At 35.4% G+C, this 21,963-nt stretch overlaps 3 protein-coding genes across 6 annotated transcripts in view; 1 reads left to right on the top strand and 2 right to left on the bottom strand.

The window, feature by feature from the left end:
* The window catches only part of LOC145203942 (uncharacterized), a 29,141-nt gene extending 24,470 nt beyond the window's left edge, over positions 1 to 4,671 (bottom strand). For 2 of the 4 annotated variants that reach the window (XM_080076317.1, XM_080076318.1), the window contains exons 1-5: positions 4,256 to 4,670; positions 3,101 to 3,248; positions 2,618 to 2,891; positions 1,947 to 2,075; positions 338 to 1,503 (exon numbers count right to left, since the gene is read on the bottom strand). In XM_080076317.1, coding sequence (XP_079932443.1) covers positions 338 to 1,503; positions 1,947 to 2,075; positions 2,618 to 2,891; positions 3,101 to 3,248; positions 4,256 to 4,362 — 1,824 coding nt within the window. In that variant the 5' untranslated portion in view covers positions 4,363 to 4,670. Of the gene's footprint in view, positions 1 to 337; positions 1,504 to 1,946; positions 2,076 to 2,617; positions 2,892 to 3,100; positions 3,249 to 4,255 lie in introns of all 4 variants that reach the window. The other 2 variants (XM_080076316.1, XM_080076319.1) reach the window with 2 other exon arrangements.
* A 2,052-nt stretch (positions 4,672 to 6,723) lies between these two features.
* LOC145203947 (bax inhibitor 1-like) lies at positions 6,724 to 9,794 on the top strand. The gene is made up of 6 exons (XM_080076323.1): positions 6,724 to 6,860; positions 7,310 to 7,418; positions 7,707 to 7,827; positions 7,892 to 8,038; positions 8,683 to 8,863; positions 9,291 to 9,794. The coding sequence occupies exons 1-6, from the start codon at positions 6,799 to 6,801 to the stop codon at positions 9,385 to 9,387; spliced, it is 717 nt and encodes a 238-aa protein (XP_079932449.1). The 5' UTR covers positions 6,724 to 6,798; the 3' UTR covers positions 9,388 to 9,794.
* A 190-nt stretch (positions 9,795 to 9,984) lies between these two features.
* LOC145203943 (acyl-CoA dehydrogenase family member 11-like) lies at positions 9,985 to 21,720 on the bottom strand. Its single transcript, XM_080076320.1, has 20 exons — positions 21,653 to 21,720; positions 21,320 to 21,459; positions 20,983 to 21,082; positions 20,539 to 20,664; positions 20,145 to 20,303; positions 19,465 to 19,629; positions 19,095 to 19,231; positions 17,778 to 17,913; positions 17,320 to 17,429; positions 15,865 to 15,976; positions 15,151 to 15,219; positions 14,671 to 14,809; positions 14,053 to 14,160; positions 13,791 to 13,889; positions 13,562 to 13,714; positions 12,732 to 12,875; positions 11,686 to 11,765; positions 11,207 to 11,323; positions 10,782 to 10,891; positions 9,985 to 10,363 (listed from the first exon to the last, which is right to left on the bottom strand). The coding sequence occupies exons 2-20, from the start codon at positions 21,436 to 21,438 to the stop codon at positions 10,255 to 10,257; spliced, it is 2,292 nt and encodes a 763-aa protein (XP_079932446.1). The 5' UTR covers positions 21,439 to 21,459; positions 21,653 to 21,720; the 3' UTR covers positions 9,985 to 10,254.
* Between the last annotated feature and the right edge of the window lie 243 nt (positions 21,721 to 21,963).

Below are 21,963 nucleotides of genomic sequence, written 5' to 3'. Positions count from 1 at the left end.
GAAATAATTTCAGTTAATGACCTATTTGCATTACCAAAACCTTATTGCGCCCATCTTTAAGACAGGCATTATATGTTTGAATAAATAACAAATAACAAGCTGCTGACAGTACACACTGTCTCATCGCGCAGAACAGGTGAGGAATGGGTTTTTGCCTTGTTACTCCCAACAAACTGGAGTGCTGTTGAATGGCTACACTAACCAACACGGCTAATCTCTCGTCACCACCTGCACTGATGATAACTTTTAGGTTGAAACTGTGTACACTGGCTGCAGCTTATCATTTATTGGCTCTATGCTTTTACAACAACCAATAAATTTTCATAACATCACTTACTTCATAGCTTACAGGTCCTTCATCATCAGATTCTTGATCCGAGTCAGAATGAACGTCTTTAAACTTTTCTTCTTCATATCCATTGACGAGGACACTTTCCTTTAATTCAGAAGCTGCCGGGGCCTGCCCTGATGCAGCAATGTTAGCAGATGGAGTCGTTCCATCCTGTGTAATAACTTCTGTCGACTGTTCTGTATCTAATTGCACAGTATCTTGCAGGCCCAGTGCCTTAAATATGCTGCTGGTCAATGGGGACTGCTGAGAAATTGAAGATTTTTCCAAGAAAGAGTCAGACTCATAGGAAAGTTTGTTAGGGCGGGAATTCTCAGTCCCAATGGAATGACTCTTTTTCAATTCAATTGTGTCCTTTGGCATCGATGTAGGAGTTTGATAATGTCCAGAGTTCACCAGCTCTGCATTTGGAGATGTGTCAGGCAACGGAGGTGATGGTATTTCAGGGGGATCATGACTCTCGGCAACAGGAATGATTAGATTTGCGTCCAACGAAATGGTTGAGCTTCTGTATGTGCTTGATTTTGATACTTGAGGTTCAGTTTCAACTTCACGTTCAACTGGAGTTGAATTGACTTGGCTCAAAGATGAATCAGAACTGCTGGAAATTGTTGATTCTGAATTTTTACCCTCGGTCTCCAGTAAATTCAACTTTTCCGACACAAGATTTGAAATTGTGTTCGGTGAATCGGTCCGTGATTTGTTTCCTGACACTAGAGAGTTTTCAGGAGGACGGACACCGGAAGGCACTGCAGACAATGGCGTTGCTGTGTTGTAATTGTAAGGCGATATAAACACAGAATCTGAGGCATCAGATTGAGAGCTAGCTGACTGTCTACTGTTATCTAAACTTCTTGAGTTCGAGTCGGAGGAAACACGATTAGTTGAAACAACTGGTTCTTTGGACGCAGGCTTTTTAGCCTCATTTGATATTGCTTCCAAATATTTATTCACATAAACTGAGTCACTTTCCACTATCACCATACTGCTAGGCCTTTCTGCAGCTGGGGTTGGTGGGCGTTTGGACACTGAAGTTTTAGTTGGGCTTCTAAGCTTGTTTCGATAGCCGTGGTATCTGGAATCGCTTCGGTCCGTGGATTTTGAGCGTTTCTCAAAATTTAAAATCATTTGGCTGACGTTGCGATGTGATGCATCTGAATACAAAAAACATTGTTCACTGTTTGGGGTCGTTCAACATGCAAACAAAAAGGCTATGAGTTCTTTTTAACAAACATTAACATCAAACTAAATGTTGTTCTTTGCAACACTGTTGTTGAGCAAGCAACTAAAATTGCCTGCTAAACCAGAAATCATAAGCTAAGAGTGATTATTCTGAACAGTAACCGCCCCTCCAACAGACAGCATGGACATTGACAATCACATGTGAATAGATGTGTTTTTAAGTACTTTTATTTATCTTTTAATATGTTTAATCCTGTGGATTTATAGAAACTGAAGACACCAATTATGTGAAATATATATATATTTATATTTCATTTTATGCATGTTTATTTGACTGATTCTGTCACTAGCAAAATATTTTCCATTCTCTGTCATTTAAAACCAGTATTAATTTCAGTACACAATTCACAAATACCTTTTCCTTCCTCGTATGCAGGTGTATTCCTCCGTGACGGTCGACTTCTACCATTATGTGCGCTACGGTCTGTGAGAAAGTTTTCCCTTTCAGAGGAAGGCGACCGTACTCTTGCATCCATTGAACTTCCTGAAGCCATAAAAAACTTGAGGTGAAACTAAAACTTGTAACAGCTAACAGGCGGCTGGCCTCAATCTGACTGCAGACACTTAAATGGTGCGGGCAAAAATATGTCAATTTGCATGAGGAGGAAATGCTTGAATTGTTTGCGACGAGTGAATAATCAGTCACGACTACATGATAGGGGACAACTTTTGTGACAACTGGCGACCTAAGATTGATGGTGCCCTTTTTAAGAAAACTTTTTCGCAATGCTTTTGAAAGCACCTAACCAGTCCAATTTGGACTAATTAGAATATAAAGTATCACAAAGGTTTTACAGGGCATGGACACTTTTTTTGCTTGCCATTTCAATGAAAGACTTTATATATCATAACACAGAAAACAAAACAACATATTTGTGTTTTAAACCTATATATATATGCCTTACACGTATTTTGGTTGTGGATTAAAAATTCTTTCATACCAATCACAAGATTTTACAGGCAACTAAAGGACCACAAATCAACATGAGTAAATCTACCATGTACCAGGTGCCGACAATATCTAACCTCTCATGGCTTTTCGGTTAGAAACAACATTGCGACCTCGATTATTATGTTTAGGAGATGTGTCGATACTACTATTGGTCGTCGTTGTGGAAGACTCGGAAACTTTTCGATCTCTGTACGGTTCATCACTAGCCAGTGTTGACCACGACGTAAATGGACCAGTTGTCGTAGGGCTTTGAGGTAAGTTTCGAGTGGGGGATGAAATTCCTGAAGCTTTACGATAAACTGGAGGTGCTGGATGGTGAACTGGTGTGGATTCAAGGCACTCAAAAATCTACAAAAATGGTTGACACTTAAAAAACACCCCTATTTAATGCACATACCAAAGCTTCTAAAAATTTACATCAAAACTATTAAAATACGATAAAGGTAATGTCTCTTTGTGAAGCATATGTACAATGTGTATACAAGAGTGAATCATTGTCATAAACATAACAAAGACTGAGGTTATACATTCATATCCTTTTGACAAAACTGGTGTACCTTTTTTGCTGATGTAAATTTGTCGCGACGACTTATTATGTCAGTGGTTCCATTGCTATTTTTCACATCAGCTGCCATACTTGAGTCTGGTGTAGCAGTTTGCATGAATTTGTACTTTATCCTTGACACATGGGAACCAAAGTTGTCACTAAAGAAACAACACGCAAAAATCTTTAAACAAAATCTTTAAACATCAAACTATGTGGTAAAATTTAGCTTCCTAAGACCATACTTGACACCAACAAACAATTAATAGTTGGCTTTGCTTAGAGACTTTTTCAAGCCAAATAACTGCTGTTTTTTAATTTTTTTATAAGCCTTCCTTGCCATTTAAAGCAATTTACATAAAACACCAATTATACAACAAGACTTCAACTGAAAACATTACACTAAGGTTCCTTCCTGCAAGCTGTGCTTACACACACACCAGTTTACAACTAAAGTGGCCCTCAGACATCTCTGACTAAATGCTGGCTGGGAGGATACAGGGGGCGTAAATCATATTTCCTTTACAGCTTGAGTTTGCAGAGAGTGGGCAATACCCACATGTGGTCTGTTACTGACTTTGTTCTATCTTTTCTGTTGAAAGATTCCTACAAGACACTGATGAACTATGGTTTTGAATCATTATTGAACAGAATATACAACAGCATATGGATAAGAGTCAACAGTGCTTGTAGGTTTGCTTTGTACATGGCAGATTAATTATTGACAGAAGTTTAAGGCACCATAAAAAAACTTTCTCTTTCTGTCTAAGCCTTTTTTCAGCAGATTGTCATTTTTACAAGCTTGGCTTGTTTCAACAGAACAGGTTTAGGTGAGGCAGAACTACAAGTGAAAATAGGCTAGTGTTGTTTCGTTCGATTTTAAAATGGTTGAAAAAAGGTTTTGTGGTAATGTGTTTTTAATCACATGAAAATAAACTTTTTGTGTTTATTGTTTCTGCTTTAAAATAAGGCACAAGTTTTAAGCATGTGTTTGAAATGCATGTACTTGCAACAAAAATAACAGACTTTAAATTATGACGTTACATACAAATATACGGCCTTTTGCTAAGTTTAGCATGAAACAAATATGTAACAGAATGTATGTAAACTTCAACAAGCAACAAATTACATAACAAGCACAAGCATAATGATGAGTAAACTAACTTACTCATCATTTGGGTTGATTTCTTTCACAAGACTTTCTTGCAAAGCACTGAAACGGCGTCCACATTTGTTTCTATGTGAAGGTGAAGTCAGAACTGCCGGTGAAGCCATGGCAACAATAAAATGTACAGGAGTGTGTAATGTCCACAGGGATGTTGAAAAAATTTACAGCATGCAATTATTTATTTACAGTTATTAGAAACACAGTGACAATTTTATATCTGTTAGGAAATTCATGCTGAAAAAACAACATCTTAATTCTGTGCTTTAAAGATAGTGATTTACACTTTGAATGAACATGATAAACCTGTTTTGCCAAATGGAAACAATTTTGGTGATGATCTAAATTCACATGCCTGAATCATTGGTGATAAACTGATAAGGAATGCCCAGAGGCAAAATTCATCCATGACAGCAAATGTTCAAACAAAGCTTTACTGTAAAAACAAGTTGCATGCGTATAAAGTGTGGCAACAAATAACGGTATTAAAACGCAAATAATATTATTGGTATTAAAACACAAATAATAACATAATTTCTTGGGGTAATAAGGTCTTCATTCTCATGAAGTAATTCTTAAACAACACCTGTGTGCAAAAGCTACTTTAATTTTTTACCTAATGTTTTTTATGTGTTGTTATTTGCTAAACTGCCTTACGACTACGAGTAACGATACATAACATACTCCTTTTTACAGTTTTGTGTAACGTTTATGGCTAAGTTTACTGCCATACTTACGTCAACACTAATACAAAAATACGCGCCTTTAGTTAGAAAGGCGACAGCGTAATCTACGTTTTTAACAAAATTAATTTTGTTCTTCGAATGTTATGATAACATGGGACTAATAATTCAGCCCTTTTCAGCAAAATCTTAGAACAAAATCAGCAAAATGACTCAGGCAAACAATTTTCCTGTCAACAACAGTCACGCCTACACAATTTTAAACAAAACAAAATTTTTAAACCACTTGTTCGAACTTTTTCGTTTTTCCCGCAAGGGAGCATTGTCTTAGTATTTGTGCTCTTTTACGCCCGCTTATGTAAGTAAAAAAATGTTCAAGCGCCCGCAAAGCGATGCTACAAGGCTGCATTGAAATTCCGTATCACATGATTCTGTGTCTGCTGTGCTCGTTTTAGACAAATTATTGACAAGAACACGTCGGAAAACGCAAATCAAGACCTAAACAAGCTGCGTAACAAGCTAGTATTGAGTCTATTGTAGTTCACCGCAAATAATGAAACAAGATTTTAGGGGCTAAACATTTTGATAAAGTAAAAATAGGTGGCGGAATTAAAGATAGATATCTACGTGTTTACCACTTCGTCGCTAAAATGGCCTTGTATTCGCTGGGTTTGGAAGAACGAAGAACCGATGAAGTGCTCTCTGAGTTGCATTCCTCCAACCCACAACGTATTTCTGGTACAAAAGGATAGTGATCGACTCTCAAGTCGAAACGAAATCTAGTAAAAATGATTCAGTTTCAGCCAACTGGCGATAAAAAAGAAACAAACATTTGTTTGATAAAACAAGAATACCTGTAAATATGTCACCTGGGTTTGAAATAAACGTCAACTTTATAAAACAGCGTAATGTTGAAATTTCACAACGGTTTCTCATCATTTCGTTTAGTACACGTCGCATTTTGCAGCAGGGCTGATCGAATGTCATTTATCACGTGATGATGAGCGGAGTTTCGACCAATAGCGTGTTTTCATTCGGGCTGAAAATAATAATGGCGATCAGTAAGAAGGGGAACCAAAACATTCGAGCAATTTCTGCTTTAGATGGCGTTTACAAATTGTATTTTTGTTATAGTTCAGTAAATACGCTTGCGTAGTGTTGCCATTAACGCGTTTTTGAAGTCTGGTTGGAAAATTGTGTTTTTTAGGCTTAAAACTGTAAATAAGGAAGTGTTGAACTTTGTGACAGGATGTTTTTTGTTTAGATACAGACAACATTTTAAATTGTTGTTGATGTCCGAAGAACTTTAAAGAAAGGCAGGTTTTGATTTAAGTGTAATCATATATTCTGTAATGTTCTTGTTTCTAGGACAAATGTTAAGTAAATGGGGCCTTGTAAATATAAAATAGACGAACTGAATCAGTTGCTGTATTATATGTTTTACTGAATTTAATGTTTTAAAAGCTAAAGCTTAAGTACCAAATTATCACCCAAACTGAAGTCAATAGCATATTGCACACCTAAGTACAGTTTAGGTTATGATACCTTTTTGATGCTTTTTGTCTTACTAAATATTTGTGAAATTTATATGCATCATTTGTTTTTGTTTGATACACTAATCACTATGCTTAGCACTGTGTTGTTTTTAATATTTATTCAATGTAAAGTTCATTAAGCTCTTTCAGATGTCGAATAATTGTTACTAGCATTTCTTTCAAAATCTTTCAAAAAGAAAGATGTGTGGTATTGTTTTTGAAGTTTTCGGTTGATGGTTAAGTCATTACTTACTAAATGAAAGTGTATCTTTTCTGCAGAACATTTGATAGTAGACATAAATTAAAACGTTGAGACAAGTAACCTAAAATGGATTCGTTGTTTGGAAATCGAAGAATTAGTATGGCTGCATTGACAGACTTCTCTCAATTGTAAGCTTTCTTCTGGTTTGGTTTGATTTCTTAGTATGGTTCACTCCTGGAAACGTGGAGGATAAATCCTCCACGCAGGCCATTCTTTCCAATCTGGATTGCAGCATTTAGGAAATAAAAATTAAATAATTTTCAGGAACCCTAACCCTAGACCTGTAAATCTAAACCTAAAATGTTTCACAGTAAAATAGGCTGTTGACAGCATTACAAAAAATGCAACAAAAATTGCTAAAATGTATTAATTTATGGTGTCCAATTTTTTCCTTTATGTTTACCTTTAAATATCCTATTGTGTGTTGCACATAGTGATAAAATTGCAAAAACAACACACCAAAAAGCTAATTTTGACTCTGTATTCATTCTGTGCATATGTTTTGTTATTTTTCATTGTTGCTGACCGCTTATATGCACATATGGTTTTTCATACATTACTCACTTCCTCTTTACAGAACAACATCGACCAAAAACCATCTGAGGAATGTCTACACATGCCTCACACTCACTATGTTGTCGGCCAGTGCTGGGGCCTTCCTTCACCTTAAAGGGGGATTTATTCAGGTATACTTATATGCTACACTTGTCAACCGACATTTACAGGACAAAAAATGCCTTAAACTTTTCTTGCTCATTGCTTTGTAACAGTAATTCTGGTGCATAATACATGTTTTGCTATCAATGCTTTTCACTTGCAAAATGTATTGTACAAGCGCTTTTTTTAGTGTTTTGTTTGATTTATTTCATTAAAGTCCCCCAGTAAATAAAACTATCTAACATTTTTACACACCCAGGCTGTGTTTTGTTTGTACTGGATGAAATACATACATATAAAGTATGTATTGTTTTTAGGGTGGTTTACTTTCGACACTTGTTGCCATTGGACTGATGGTTTGGCTTGCAGCAACGTCACACACCAAAGAAAATCAAACTAAACGAGTCGGAATCCTTGCCGCATTCGGTGGAGCTATGGGTAAGATATATCAGTTACGACTACAGTTTTTGCAAACTTGCACTCATATACATGTTTTTTACAGGACTTGGTCTGGGACCTGTGCTTGATTTTGCCATCCAGATTAACCCACAGATTATTGTCACCGCCTTCATTGCCACTTCCATTATTTTTGTGTGCTTCAGCGTCAGTGCCCTCTATGCACAGCGTAGATCTTATTTGTATCTAGGAGGTAAGTTTTATAGAGAAAGAAAATAATTAAGAGTAATTTTGTAATATTAATCCATTACCGCATACATAGCGTGAGAAGCCAGTTTACCTTCAAAATGAAATTTCGAATAAAAAAGCTGTAAGGCCATTTAAAAACATCACATAACTTAAGACATTCCGAATTTTGTGACGTAAGTGGCTTCCTATTAACCAAAGTGTTATGACGTAATTCAATTGTCATTTTGGCATTAATGCCATGTTGTGATGTATAAATAAACATAACAGTCATGCCACCATTTCATGCAACATTTATGCTAGCTTGTTACATCTATTTATGCTGTTATACATTTCAATAGACCTGAGACAGATGCTTGTATATTGTGATAGAATATGCCAGTATTTAATCCAGTAAACTGCTGGTAGTGTAAATGTAAACAACATATGCCGCTGACAATGTGTAACTGGGAAATAGTTTTCCTTTCTGCCTTATGTACACTTCAGTTGTGCAATCGACATTCATCTGTCCAACACGGAAATAAAACTACCATATCTGTTTGCTTTCAACCTTGGATCAGGTTCAGTTCCTCTTTTTGGCATTCCTACAGCTTTTGTAGCCCAAGCAAACTGAACCAGAAATATTGAACTGACATTGACATGTTTTTTTAGGTTTCCTTGGCAGTGCATTGACCATTATGTTGGTCACATCCATCCTTAACATGTTCTTTAAGTCATTTGCCCTCTTCCAATTCCATCTTTATGCCGGTGTTGCTATTTTCTGTGCGTTTGTTTTGTACGACACACAATTGATCGTGGAACGTCACATGAATGGTGACAACGACTACATCTGGTTAGTAAAACTTCATATTTGTGCCAATGTGTGCTGCTAAAAATACTTAAAATACACATGTTAGTTCTGCAAATAACATACCCTTCGGCAATCATGGTTATACAATGTGCCTGAAGGCTTTACATACATTTTCATGTTAGTTATGTATTATATGTATTTCCAATACCTAAATTTACTAAACTTGTTTATATTCAAACTGCAGATATATTTTCAAAAATTTACTTGTAACACTTGAATGTCAAATATACATGTATTTTGCATTGTAGCATTTACTAACTTGGCATTACAGTTACCATTTTATGTATTGTTGAGGATTAGGGCAAAATTTCAAGTTTGAATCTCCAGACTAAATGTTAAGGCACCTCACAGAGTTTGAATGTGCTATGATACAAATGCAGTGATTGTAAACTTGTTAATGTTTTTGCAGGCACAGCGTCGACCTTTTCTTGGACTTCATCAACATTTTCCGTCGTCTGATTATTATTCTCGGGCTCAACGAAAACAAAAATAAGAAGAAGAATTAAGCTTATAACTTACATCTAACTTTGTGTTGTACAAATATATGTGTGTGCGACTTTGAGTAATTTGTTTGTAAATGGATTCTTGTTTTATGTTGTTGCCTGTTTAATTTCACTGGCAGTTTTAGTAGTCTACTGTACATTTTATGGATGCAATTTAATCTTTGTGCGAACTAATTTGAATAATAATGGAAACCAATCAATAATTTAACTTCTAGCCCAGCAAATATAGCTGTATGTTGCCTATAGGTCAACATAAGTTCAATACATTGTAATCAGTGTTGCTAAGATACAGAATCTTACACATGATTGCCTAGTTTTGGTGGATTTTCTGTTTAGATATAAAAGCGGAGACATTTTGTTTTGTTCTTGGGATTTGCAGTTGGTGTAAATAAAATAATCGTTAAATGAAAGTATTGGTATCCAAAAAATAGTGGATGTTTTATCTTTCGAAGGCAAGTTTTATATAAATGTTACAGTGGAAAGGTTTGTGCACAAGTCTACTCCGTGACAAAGAAAATCTCAAAAAATGTGCAATTTTGGTGAGCCAGTAACAGTTAACTGATACTTAAAAACTGGTAATGCTGTAATCACATTCAAAACTTTTTCATGACTGGTTTGTTTTTATTGCAATAACATTAAACTTTGACAAGTGCGATCACAAAAAAGCAACACAACCGTAGAAATCGCAACATAGATTTTCTTGATGCACAAAACATTAAAACATCATCAGTGCATTAATGTAATTTTAAAGCACACACGAGTTGCACTAAAACGTTTGGCACATGTGCATAGTATTCAATTACAACAACAATAGGGCTTCTTGGAAAATTAAAGACAACTTAAATGGGGCAGTCAGCAGTGCCATAGTTCTCACATCTTTGGCTTAAACAACTGGTCACGAATTTCGAGTTTAGCAATTCCACCCAAATGTACTTCATCCGGGCCATCTGCTATTCTTAACGTCCTCGCTCCAGAGTACCTTCAAATATTTTTAAAATACTGAATGGGCAAAGAAATAAATGTATAATGTTTTTTACATGTAGAACTATGTAAATAATACACATACATTTTTATATGCTTTTTGAACTACTCTAAAATACGCAATCCTCTAATAAAGCCTGTTAAAATGCTGATGGTTAGGGCCTTTAGGTTGAGTTACTAACTTGCAATTACAATAATACCTACTGAGTACCATTTTACTGTAATAAATTTCTTGAATTAAAAAGTGTATTACATATTTCAGAGTAGCCCTGCTTAAGTATGTATGCAGTGGTCAAAAAATGTAAAAAAAAATTTTGCAAAAATTCTAAAATCAACAATCGCTGTGACCCAAAGAACTACCTACCGTTGGTAAATAGTTTGTCAAAATAGGGTTTATTGCAAACAAGTTATCCTACCATGCAGCAAGAGGTGTGTCTTGACAGACTCCATTGCCACCGTGAATCTGAATTGCTTGATCAATAACTTTGCACAACATGCGAGGGACTGCAACTTTGATCATCGCAATCTGAACAATTTTGTCTTTGATTAGGTTCAGTATATGGTAGTTGCTATAACCAGATATTAAGGACCTAAGTAGGTTTTAAACTAGTGAAACCTGTGACCTATAACCCCTAAAGTAATATAGACACTGACAACTTAATAACTAATGTTGTGGCAAGGCTCTAACAGGCCCTAACTGTGTCCACAATTTGTATAGAGTAACCTTTTCTGCACATTGTTAACAGCTGATATGTAATGTTTTTTTTCTTGTACACATAATGATACTTAAGCTTCTGCATTTATGTGCTAAACTTTGTTAAAGAAAGAGTGTGCCACAAACCTCTTTTCTTGCACCCTTTGCTCCACAGTTGTCAATCATATAAGCAGCATGTAGAGTTAGAAGTCTTGATTGGTTGATTAATATTCTGCATTCGGCCACCTGGTGTTGGCAAACTTGCTGTAAGGAAACAAAACATTTTTTGCATGTTACTTTCCCTCATATTCAGCTATTATTATTTAGTTAAATTCAGAGAGTGTACACTGTTTCAACCAATAAGGTGTCATAACTGGTGATAAGACATTAGTCGTATTGGCTAGTGTATAGCCTCATTAGTGTTGGGAGTATCAGGCTGAAAAACCACGCTTAACGAATTATGTTCGATGCCACAACTGGTCATAAATCACAGTTTGATTATTGTGATGCCTTATTGGTTTAAAATGGCTATTATTGGATTAAGCAGTGGTTTTCACCAAGTGTATGTCGACCGATTACTATTACTGTTACCACAAAAAGGTTTGGCACCGATGTTGTGTACTTACATGCTCTATGATACGCTTGCCGAAAGTTCTTCGCTCTGATCCTCGTTTCACCATCATTTCCATTGCCCGCTCAGCAAGACCTAACAAACAGCAGAACTTACATATGTAGACAGCTCAATTTCAAATGTGTAAAACTTTTATTACATTGCTGATAGTTGGAAGTTTAGTTCTTTCCACTAAAAAAAGTCATAAAATGTCCTACTTTTGTTTCCCTGCAAATTTTACACATTAAACAAATCCTTTCAAGTCATGAGAAGTTCCTAACTGTGAGCAATGACCTTCAAAAGAATAATTAGCAAATGGGTCTGTTAGCATCTAAGTCAGTGGTTCTCAACCTTTTTTCTTTCGTGGCCCATTTTTATTCCTCAAAAATTCTGTGGCCCAGTAAATTTTTATGAAAGAAAAAAACAACTATAAAATGGGTTCAGAAAAAAAGCAGAACATATTTCAAACAGATTATAAGTTCATAACTTAGTGCAAAAAAATTCATAAAACGGCACTTTCCCTTGTTTTAATCAAGCACTTCCAGTTATGACCGACTAATTGGACAATGGATATGCTGCTATTATCTGACTTTATTGTAATCATAAAGTAGTTTATTACATCATAAACATAAAGTGTGGCAGAAACTCAAAGTAACTTTATGCCGTAAATAGTTAAATTCAAATTAATTTACATTTCTTCTCAATTTCTCCCCAATCCATTACTTTTGTAAAACTGAGTGTAGTGACACAAATGAAAGTAAATTCTTAGAAAAGCTTTATATTTTATTGGTCTGTGGCCCAATCAAAATGCTTCCATGGCCCACTGGTTGAGAACTGCTGATCTAAGTGAATACATATCATCAGGCCTTTAATAGTTTCACAATAGGATGTACACAATATTTTTTGTGTCATCGTTAACCAAGTCTTAACCACATGTCATTAGTGCAGCTGGTGACTGGCTATGAAACTCCAGTTTGCTGGAACTTACAGGCTGAAAAGCAACTCTGTGCCAATTTTTTTCGATGTCATAACCTCAGCACAAACTTATTCTTTTTGGCTCACCAATTGATCGCATGCAGTGATGAATCCTTCCAGGTCCGAGTCTTCCCTGAGCAATTTCAAATCCTCTTCCTTCCCCGAGTATAAGATTAGCAACTGGGACTCGAACGTTGTCAAATTCCATTTCGCTGTGACCATGAGGAGCATCTATGTGAAAGAAAATGACATATTTAATGTATTGTTTTTAAAGCCACACTTTTTATGCTAAAAATCCTTTCTGCTGGGCAAGTTTCTGATATTTTTACCAATTGTCAGAAATGCAAGGGTACAAATAAAACTTGATATTCCAGCATTTGCATGCATGAGAAAAATCTAGCCTTCCCAGTACTCGCCCTCCATCAACTAAACAATACAGGCTCGACACCCATTGAAAGTCAAAGCACACAAGCACTGTTGCCTGCCTCTTATACTGCACATGTCAGAATTTTCATAGTAGATCAACTTTATTGACCACACAACTTTTAATATGCATGTTCAAATCATGGGCGCCGCCACGTAGGGGCAAGAGGGGGCACTTGCCCCCCCTTGGAATTTCAGTGTACCTCAATTTAACATATTTAGCAGAAAACCTAATTAAATTGGCAGCGCTGGGATTTGTGACATCGTTCATTGCTTTAACTTTAAGGCAACTCAATTGTGAAGTACACGATTTATGGCTTCATATGTAACAAATTCTTCATGCGGTAAAGTATCAGTCAAAATTTGCCCCCTCTTGCAAAATTTTCTGCCGGCGCCCATGGTTCAAATACATTTTATTCACAACAATACAGTCAGAACAACGTACAAAACTGGAGCATTTTGAGTTATGTAGTTTAAACGATTTTTCTGCTTACCATTATATCCAAAGACCTGGAGGTCTCTGATTTTTCGGACACCAGGAGTATCGAATGGCACCACAATCATACTATGTCGTTTATGTTTTGCAGTTTGTGAGCTGCCAGTTTTTCCCATTACGATTCCAATTTTACATCGAGGGTCACCAGCACCTAACCAGAAATATAAAATTAAATTCACCACAACAAAAAAACGGCAATACAGTTTTTTAATATCAGTCTTACAAACCTGAACTCCACCATTTCCTCCCATTGACAATATAATGATCTCCGTCTCTTATTATTGTAAGTTCCATGTTAGTAGCATCACTTGATGCCACTTGTGGTTCTACACCAAAAAAGATTAATTTGTAAACAACATAATCAAGTATCTTTGAATAACTATATTTCGTTTGAAACCAACAAATTTGATTTACAAATATAAATGTCCAAGATAAAAAATACCAATTGACTTAAATAAAAAAAACAAATGAAAAACAAAAACATTATACCTGTCATGCAGAATGCCGACCGTATTTCACCATTCAAAAGTGGCTGCAACCATTTTTTCTTCTGGTATTCATCACCGTACATGTACAGAACTTCCATATTACCAGTGTCTGTGAGTTTCGTTACACTTAGTAAAGTTTCAAAACACATCGATTCATGGTAAATTTAAAACATTACAATGTGTGACGTTTGTTTCCGAAAGGCAGATAAAATATTTTGTTAAATGGTTGACTTGCAAATGTTTCTCTTGCTTTAGCCCTTAGCCAGTGGTGGGATTCAAATTGTTTTGTCAGCCGGTTCTATTACAAAAGTAATATTTTTCAGCCGGTTCTGTTACAAAAAGTCCATTGACAGTAACCAGTAATGCTAACCGGTTCGCTATCTCATAAAATTTCATGAGACGGTTCTGTAGAACCGGTGCGAACTGGCTGAATCCCACCACTGTCCTTAGCCGATTTTGAATTTAACTGCTAACATCCCCAAAACAAACCCACATAATTTCATACAAAACATTCACCCCTCAGAGGTAAAATTATCCCCAGGCTGAAGCCTTAAACATAATACCAACCATGGCTGGACCAACCAACTCATTAGTTTTACTGTTGGAGACCAAAACATACCTGGTGCACTGCAGTTAAAAACCTCAGAAAATATTGATGACCTTCCAAGTTGTTCAGCAATGTGAGCGTAATCGACATTACTCAACCCACTGATTCCGGGGAGGAAAAGATTCCAAAGACCCTTTTTCTTGGCCATCGCCTGACAAATTGTTACAATGATGCAAATTTGTTTTCATTGAAACTTCGCCTTAAACCATGGTTCTCAATCTTACTTGGATTGCGTACCACCTAAAGTCCTAAACCCTGTTTAAATGCATAGCCCAAGTAATAGGCTTATTTTCTCGACCTGACTAGCATGTTTAACAATTGCAAAAGACAGTCCAAAACACGAATTTCACCCAAACCAGGGCTGATCAGTTGAGTTGCAACTCGGATTTAAATTAGGTATCACAGAAAGCTACTCGCGTACCACATGAAAAATTTTGGCGTACCACTAGTGGTATGCGTACCACAGTTTGAGAACCACTGGCTCAAACTTACTTTCCACTCATCCATGATAGGCACAACACAAAACGGATCCTTTTGTGATTTTACATAATTCCAATATTCCTGTGTAAAAAAATAAATAAGTTTGCAAATTAAATAAAAACTTTGACAGCAACCAATTTAAATGAAATTTGGGAAACCATTTTCAAGGTGAAGCAGAATACATAAACTACAGGTTAAGATTTAGTATGCAAAACAGTAATGTGTCATATACTTTTTTTTAAACTAAGATGTAAAAACAACAACAAATTTTAAAAATAAATGTACACACAGGATTAGCTTGTAATGTTTAACCTTACATCACAGTTCACTGAGGACATCAATTTTCAGTGGGATGTCTTTAAACTTTTATATATTACACAACATTTACATATAACTTGTAACAAACAAAAACATATTCGGGCATTTGTCGGATAAAAAAATAAAAAGTTATGTAGTAAATTTTTTTTTATAAAGCAAAGAACTGTGACAATTCAAAATTTTTGCATAAAAACCACTACATCGATTGCTGTATTGTTTGTTCTTATTTGTTAAATAAAATACAGCACCTGATTTAGTGGTTGTCACACTGAAATTTCCTAGTTTTAAGAGCTATGGCAAGCGTTATCAGTTACATACTGTAAATCAGAAAGGCATTTGCAAAATACAACACTATGGTTTGGTACGGATGTTTTTTTTTAAATAGATGACACTTGTAACTTATCTCACCATTTCTCTAGGTTCAAGTTCTTCTTTAATAATCTTCGTTACTTGATCGAGAATCACTTTTCCTTTCGGAGAAGGAGAAAGAGTCATCGGGCTGAGAGATGGAGCCATTTCACTGCACAATCAATTAACCACCAACAATTAACAAATCTATATCAACCCTACACAACAAAGAAAATATAGATAATATTATCAAAATAAACAAAAGCAGGGAGCCATAAAAGAATACTCCCCAAAAATACAGCTATTATGGAAAAAAATTAAAATAGATCGTACAAAACCAAACTAAACTGAAAAGGAATTAGCAACAATTAACAAATCTATAGCTATCCTTACACAACAAAGAAAATTTGCTTGATAACTGTCATATTACATAAGAACAGGGAATTAAAACCTAACTATTTTGATTTATGCTTCCAAAATTACTATCACTTAAATTAAAGTAAATTTTTAAAGATCACACAAAACCAGTAAATTAAAACAGATTTAATTTATATTTTTGATTTCCAAGATAACTACAGCATTAAATTTACATGGATTACACAAAAACAAGACGACTTCAACTCTATTATTGCTTTTGCTAACAACAATGCTAACTTTTGTAACACTACATATAAAAAAACAACTGAACTGCTGTACATCAAAAATAATTTCCTTGAAGTAATTAAATTGCTTAAACATTTTATTTCGCAAAGTTTTGTAAATCTGCTGCATCTACTAAATTTTTCACATCACGTTGATCCACCGAGCAGACTTAAGTTAATTATTAACTTATCCCTCAGCAAAGAATGAACCCAAGCAAACTTGTTAAAATACAAGTCATGCTGCCAGTTTGTAACATCACATGCATACTTTTGTAACACATTAAATCAACAACAATAAAATACAAATTTTGCAGTGAGTTTTCGATTTGTTAAACTTCTTAAAAAACATGTCATTTTGCTCCACTAAAATATATACTTTTGGATTAATTTGTAGAACAAACTTTGAAACTACATTTGCTTTTCAAACCGCAAATAAAACCTCATTGCACCATACTCATTTTCAGTACTTTTACATTTTCCAAATCAGTTAAAGTTAAGGTGGGGTTATGCAGAGAAAAATTAAAGCATATCTTGCAGTTTCACAACATGCATATCACAAATTACTAAGCGGCCAGGAAAGATTTCAAACTCAAAGGTGGTGGGTTTAAATCCCTTCGTAGTTAAACCACATAGGTTTCTGAACACAAAAATCAAAGAAAAAATGCCACAACTGCATTGTAGCAAGGCTGTTTGACAGAAGACTCAGTTAAAAAATGAAACCTTGCTTCGACCAACAAGAATGCAAAAACAAATTCTAAAAGTTTGACATGAATTTATTCAACAACTAACAGATGATATATTCACCTAACTACTGCATAGATTAATTTTTAGATAATTATTGGAATGATTGTGTAATATACATCGAAATACAAACCCTTGTTTGGAAAGTTTCAATGCAGTGTTGATCAAAGGTAGAACAAGTGACTGATATGCAGCAGCATAAGGTGAGCTTGCGTTTCCCTGTAATGATCTCGCATAGACTCCCTAAAAACATTGCAATAACTAAAACACAAGTTTCAAAACAAAAACATTAGCAGCATCTTTACTGTACAGGTGTATAAAACATATTGGCACAACAAACAGTCATTTCGCAAGACATGAAAAATTACATTTTTAAAAGAAAAGATGAATTCAGTTAAATGTATTTATCATGATTTTCATGCAACTATCTAAATTATTTGATTAACCCGATATTCTTCTTAACAAATGACCATAGTCTGGAGTTGATGTTTATCCACTTAAACAAATTTGTCTGACATATTTATAAATGCACCTTTTTTACTTAAAAGAGTTTTTATGAAATTTGTACACTTAACCAGAACGCTGTTGTACCTGAACGATACCAGCTAGTTTAAAGAAATTTAATGCAAGGTAGAAATTCCAGTTGGGAATAGGATAGGGAATTCCCCGCAGTTTGCAGTAATATCGAATCAATTCATCTTCAGTGGGGAGATCAGCAAAAAGTTGTCTAAAAACAGTTGCTATGGTTACCGAACCTTCATATTGGTAATCTGCACAGGGATATTAAGTAGTGATGGGACGGGTACCCGGTACTCGGTATCGATGGTATCGAACGATTTCAGTGGTATCGATACTCGTACTCGGTATCGAAATATTCTGTCTCAGTTTTCGATACCAACGTGCGAGTACCGAAGGCTGATTTACACTATAAGAACACTGAAAACTTTGTGCCAATATATGCTTCGGACAGTACAAATTTGGGAAAAAGTTCCGCCAGGTTACGTATTTGTTTCGCTATCGTATGGAGATTACTTTTTTCTGCATGTGTGTGGGCACGCCTGTACGCTAGCCATGGCAGATAAATTAGCAGGTGATATACAACTAAGTACAACACTGTACTTAAGTACTCGGTAATCGTACTCGGTATCGAAGGTATATACATGTGGTACTCGTACTCGGTATCGGTACTCCCTTCAAAACCTGGTATCGTCCCATCACTAATATTAAGTAACTTGTTGACTTTGGCATTTTTAAATCATATGGCAGATAATAGCTATGCTATGTTGTAAGTCTTTTCCGACCATTGATTGATTTCATAGCAAAAGTGACAATAGGCCATATGGATGAGTGAGTGATTAAGTAAAAGGCTTCCAGTAGGCCTGGGGAGTTTTATTTTGCACTGGACTACTGCCATTAGTTAAACAGCACATCCTACACAAAATTCATGCCACCTATAACTAAAATCTTGCATCAAGTTTATAGAGCTCTTCTGGCAAATATAGTTTAATAGTTGTAGTTTAGCCCAATCATTCGCTATCGCGCAGTGTTTTCATTGCGTTGTGACGTGCTTGCATTCCATTCTTTTTTCCTTTGTTTATCATACACTGTATTACGCGCATTCAGTGTTATTTACCCTGATGAAGGCGACCTGTATAGGACGCCGAAACGTCGGAATAAAACTACAATTGCCAGATAAGCTCTATAAACTTGATGTTATGCCTAGGCAGCAATAGCTTATGTATTAAATCTTGCATGTCTCCTATTTGACTTAAACACAGTTTACATAACTGTAGAAGAGTGAAACAGACAGTCTTCAAGTAAGTGATGTGCTAATATTTCAGCTGGCCGAAACATTTTATCTTGTGTTTTTTTGAGGTCACAAATAAAAGTCCAATCATGTTCACTTACTGTACGTCTTCTTTACTGGCTTGCTGCATAAGAAAGTATTCTTGAGAAGCGTGATACGGCACACAGAAGTAAGCGAAATCCATCAGTGGATGTCCAATGGTTGAGAGCTCCCAGTCCAAAACAGCCAATATTTTACCCTGCAAAGTAATGCAACTTGTTTGCATGAATAGTGACTGTATAATTTTGATACAGTTGTTGTAAACAACAGTGTATTTTGATGTAAAAAGCAAACATCAAACCAATCATTGCAACAATTTAATTTTGCAATTCCAGGTTTTAGTTTCACAAATACAGTGATCCCCTGAAAAGTTAAAACCCATGCTTGTACAGAAATGACTTAATTTAAAATTATATTCCCAGTTAAACTTACTTGATTTGGGTGAAACATGAGGTTGGAAATTGAATAGTCGCCGTGAATCACCGCAGTTTCATCGTGGATTTCGGGAAGTTTCTGTTGAAGCCATTTCATTAGTTCAGTCATTTGTGGAATATCTTTATCAGCTGATGCATTGTACTGCCTCGTCCAAGTGTTTAACTGTAAATAAACCATAGTTCTAAGCTACTAAGCATTTTATTGTAATAAGAAACAGACATATTGAAGAAAAATATTGAAATCATTTGGACACTCAATATGTCACTTTCAAAAAGTATATAAGAGTTACAAAATATGTTACAAACAGTGGTATAAATGAGGGCTTCTCAAACTTGTTTGCTCTGCGACCCCATTTTGGAAAAGCAATTTCTGTGTGACCCCTTGATGGGTATAGCCTATACACATGAATGATGTTTAAACAATAAATTTACGCATGCATACCATTTATTGTAACAATGACACAATAATGCATGATGTTTCGCGACCCCAAAATTATATTGTGCGACGCCACTTTGGGTTGCAACCCACAGTTTGAGAAGCCCTGCTATATATGACAGCTTAAATACAATTAAAATAGCCCACACTTACTCAAAGTCCCTCTGTTTATGTGTACAACCTTTGAAACAGAGAAATATTTATAATTGAGAATGGTCAGAAAAGGTATAAACACAACTTACAACTCTGCCACAAAATCCACCTTTTTTACCGAAGTCATCGAGTCCGATAGCAGCTGGATTGTATTTGTGAAGTTTAGCCAGTGTTTCAATCGCTGAGAAGGAACCACTTCTTCTTTCCTCTTTTGTTAAACCCTCAAATGTCCATGATACAACTCGACCCTAAAATTTGCAAGTAGGATTTTACTAAAAGTATAAAAAAGCTCTATGTTTAAGAGTTCTAATAACAAATTTAAGGACATTGCAACAAAAATCTAGCACCCCATTTTCAATCTGATTTAAAATTTTTGTATTTTACACAGTGGTATCAACTTGTCATCAACTTTTTTAACAAATGAATTTTCAACATCACTTCCAGAATAAAACCTTTGTAGCAACTTTAAGACGTTGTATTCACCTTCATGTATTCCATGACAAAAAACTCCGTCCCTAGAACCGATGTATCGGGGCAGTAACTGATCATGCGTGGTACAGGAAAGTTTACACGGCCCAACGCCAACATAACTTTGTATTCTCGACCAACCTAAAAATATATAAAAATATCTTTTTTTAAATTTGCTTTTCAACTTTTAATGCTTTTAGTTAAATTTTTGGCAATTCATACACTGACGATTACATTTGCCAGAACCAATTCCACATGCCCAATTTACCAGCTTTTATGTGATTAAAAGGATTATGCTATTAACTGGATCCATCTGAACAAGTTTGCCAAAATATGAAATTATTATTGTTATAAACTGTGCGTTTGTTCACCATGGTGTTGTTATTTGCTTAACTATTATTTTGCATAAGTTTTTAAACACAAAATAAATATGTATTAACGAAACAAAAAATCGCAAACCTGATGCGCTCCCTTTAACAACTTTCCTGGTGGTTTCTTCCGGAGAACAAGCTCCTTTTCCCCAAATTTAACATAATATGTGGGATTTGATTGTCCAACACTAAAAAAATCAAACGTTAAGATAATAAGTGGTGCAAATAAAACTGAGTGATAAAACATATACTTGTGGTGCTATATAGCATTTAAATATATTTAAATAAACACATTATCTTTTTCTAGCTGTAAATTACAGGTTTTTTGGCATATATCACGGAACAAAACATGGATAAAAATGTTTTGTTAGGCATTATTGAGAAAGTAAAGTTAAGTCAGTTTAGTAATTAAACAATTTCCTCACCTAAACTTTTTGATTGTCAGATCTGCATGTTTTTCAATTTCGGGAAACACAGACCCCAGATAAGTTTTCAAGTTAACTTTGTTAAGACTATGAATTCCTTGAGGATCTTCAGCCTCCATTACATATATTTGCTTGCCTACCTAGAACAGAAGAGCACGTTAAATCCAATCAAAATAGTTTGACAATAAGAGAGTAATTACAATGAAACCGCATTGCAACAAATTCCTGCACCGCTTAATGCTGAGTAATGATGCGTTGCGTTACTCAGCATTTTTATTTCTTAGGCGCGATAAACTTTCGCTAATGACGTGATTATTGCTCCAAACAGGCTACCTGCTTTTTCAAATCCTTAAATCGCACGTTTAGGCAGTTGTTCGACACAGTTTAGGCTGATTAGATTATTAGCTTTAGAAGGACGGTCGGTGTCAAACTTTTACTGAAGCGTAGCCTACCACCTGGCGACTTTTCCATTTACTGTCTTCCACTTAAAACCTATTTGAATGGGTAGACCAGTGGTTCTTAACCTTTTTTCCTTGCTGCACCCCTTTCAAATCACCAACCAATTTTCGCTCCCCCTTCTATAATTGCTTAAATAGAATAGACCTAACCAACCTTAATGATTCAATATCCCCGCACCCCCTAGG

This window comes from Phallusia mammillata, chromosome 8 (assembly GCF_965637545.1).
Source record: "Phallusia mammillata chromosome 8, kaPhaMamm4.hap1.1, whole genome shotgun sequence".
NCBI classification, from domain to species: Eukaryota; Metazoa; Chordata; class Ascidiacea; order Phlebobranchia; family Ascidiidae; genus Phallusia; species Phallusia mammillata.
The sequence above is the reverse complement of the archived record's forward strand: the minus strand, read 5'-3'. Positions and strand labels throughout refer to the sequence as shown.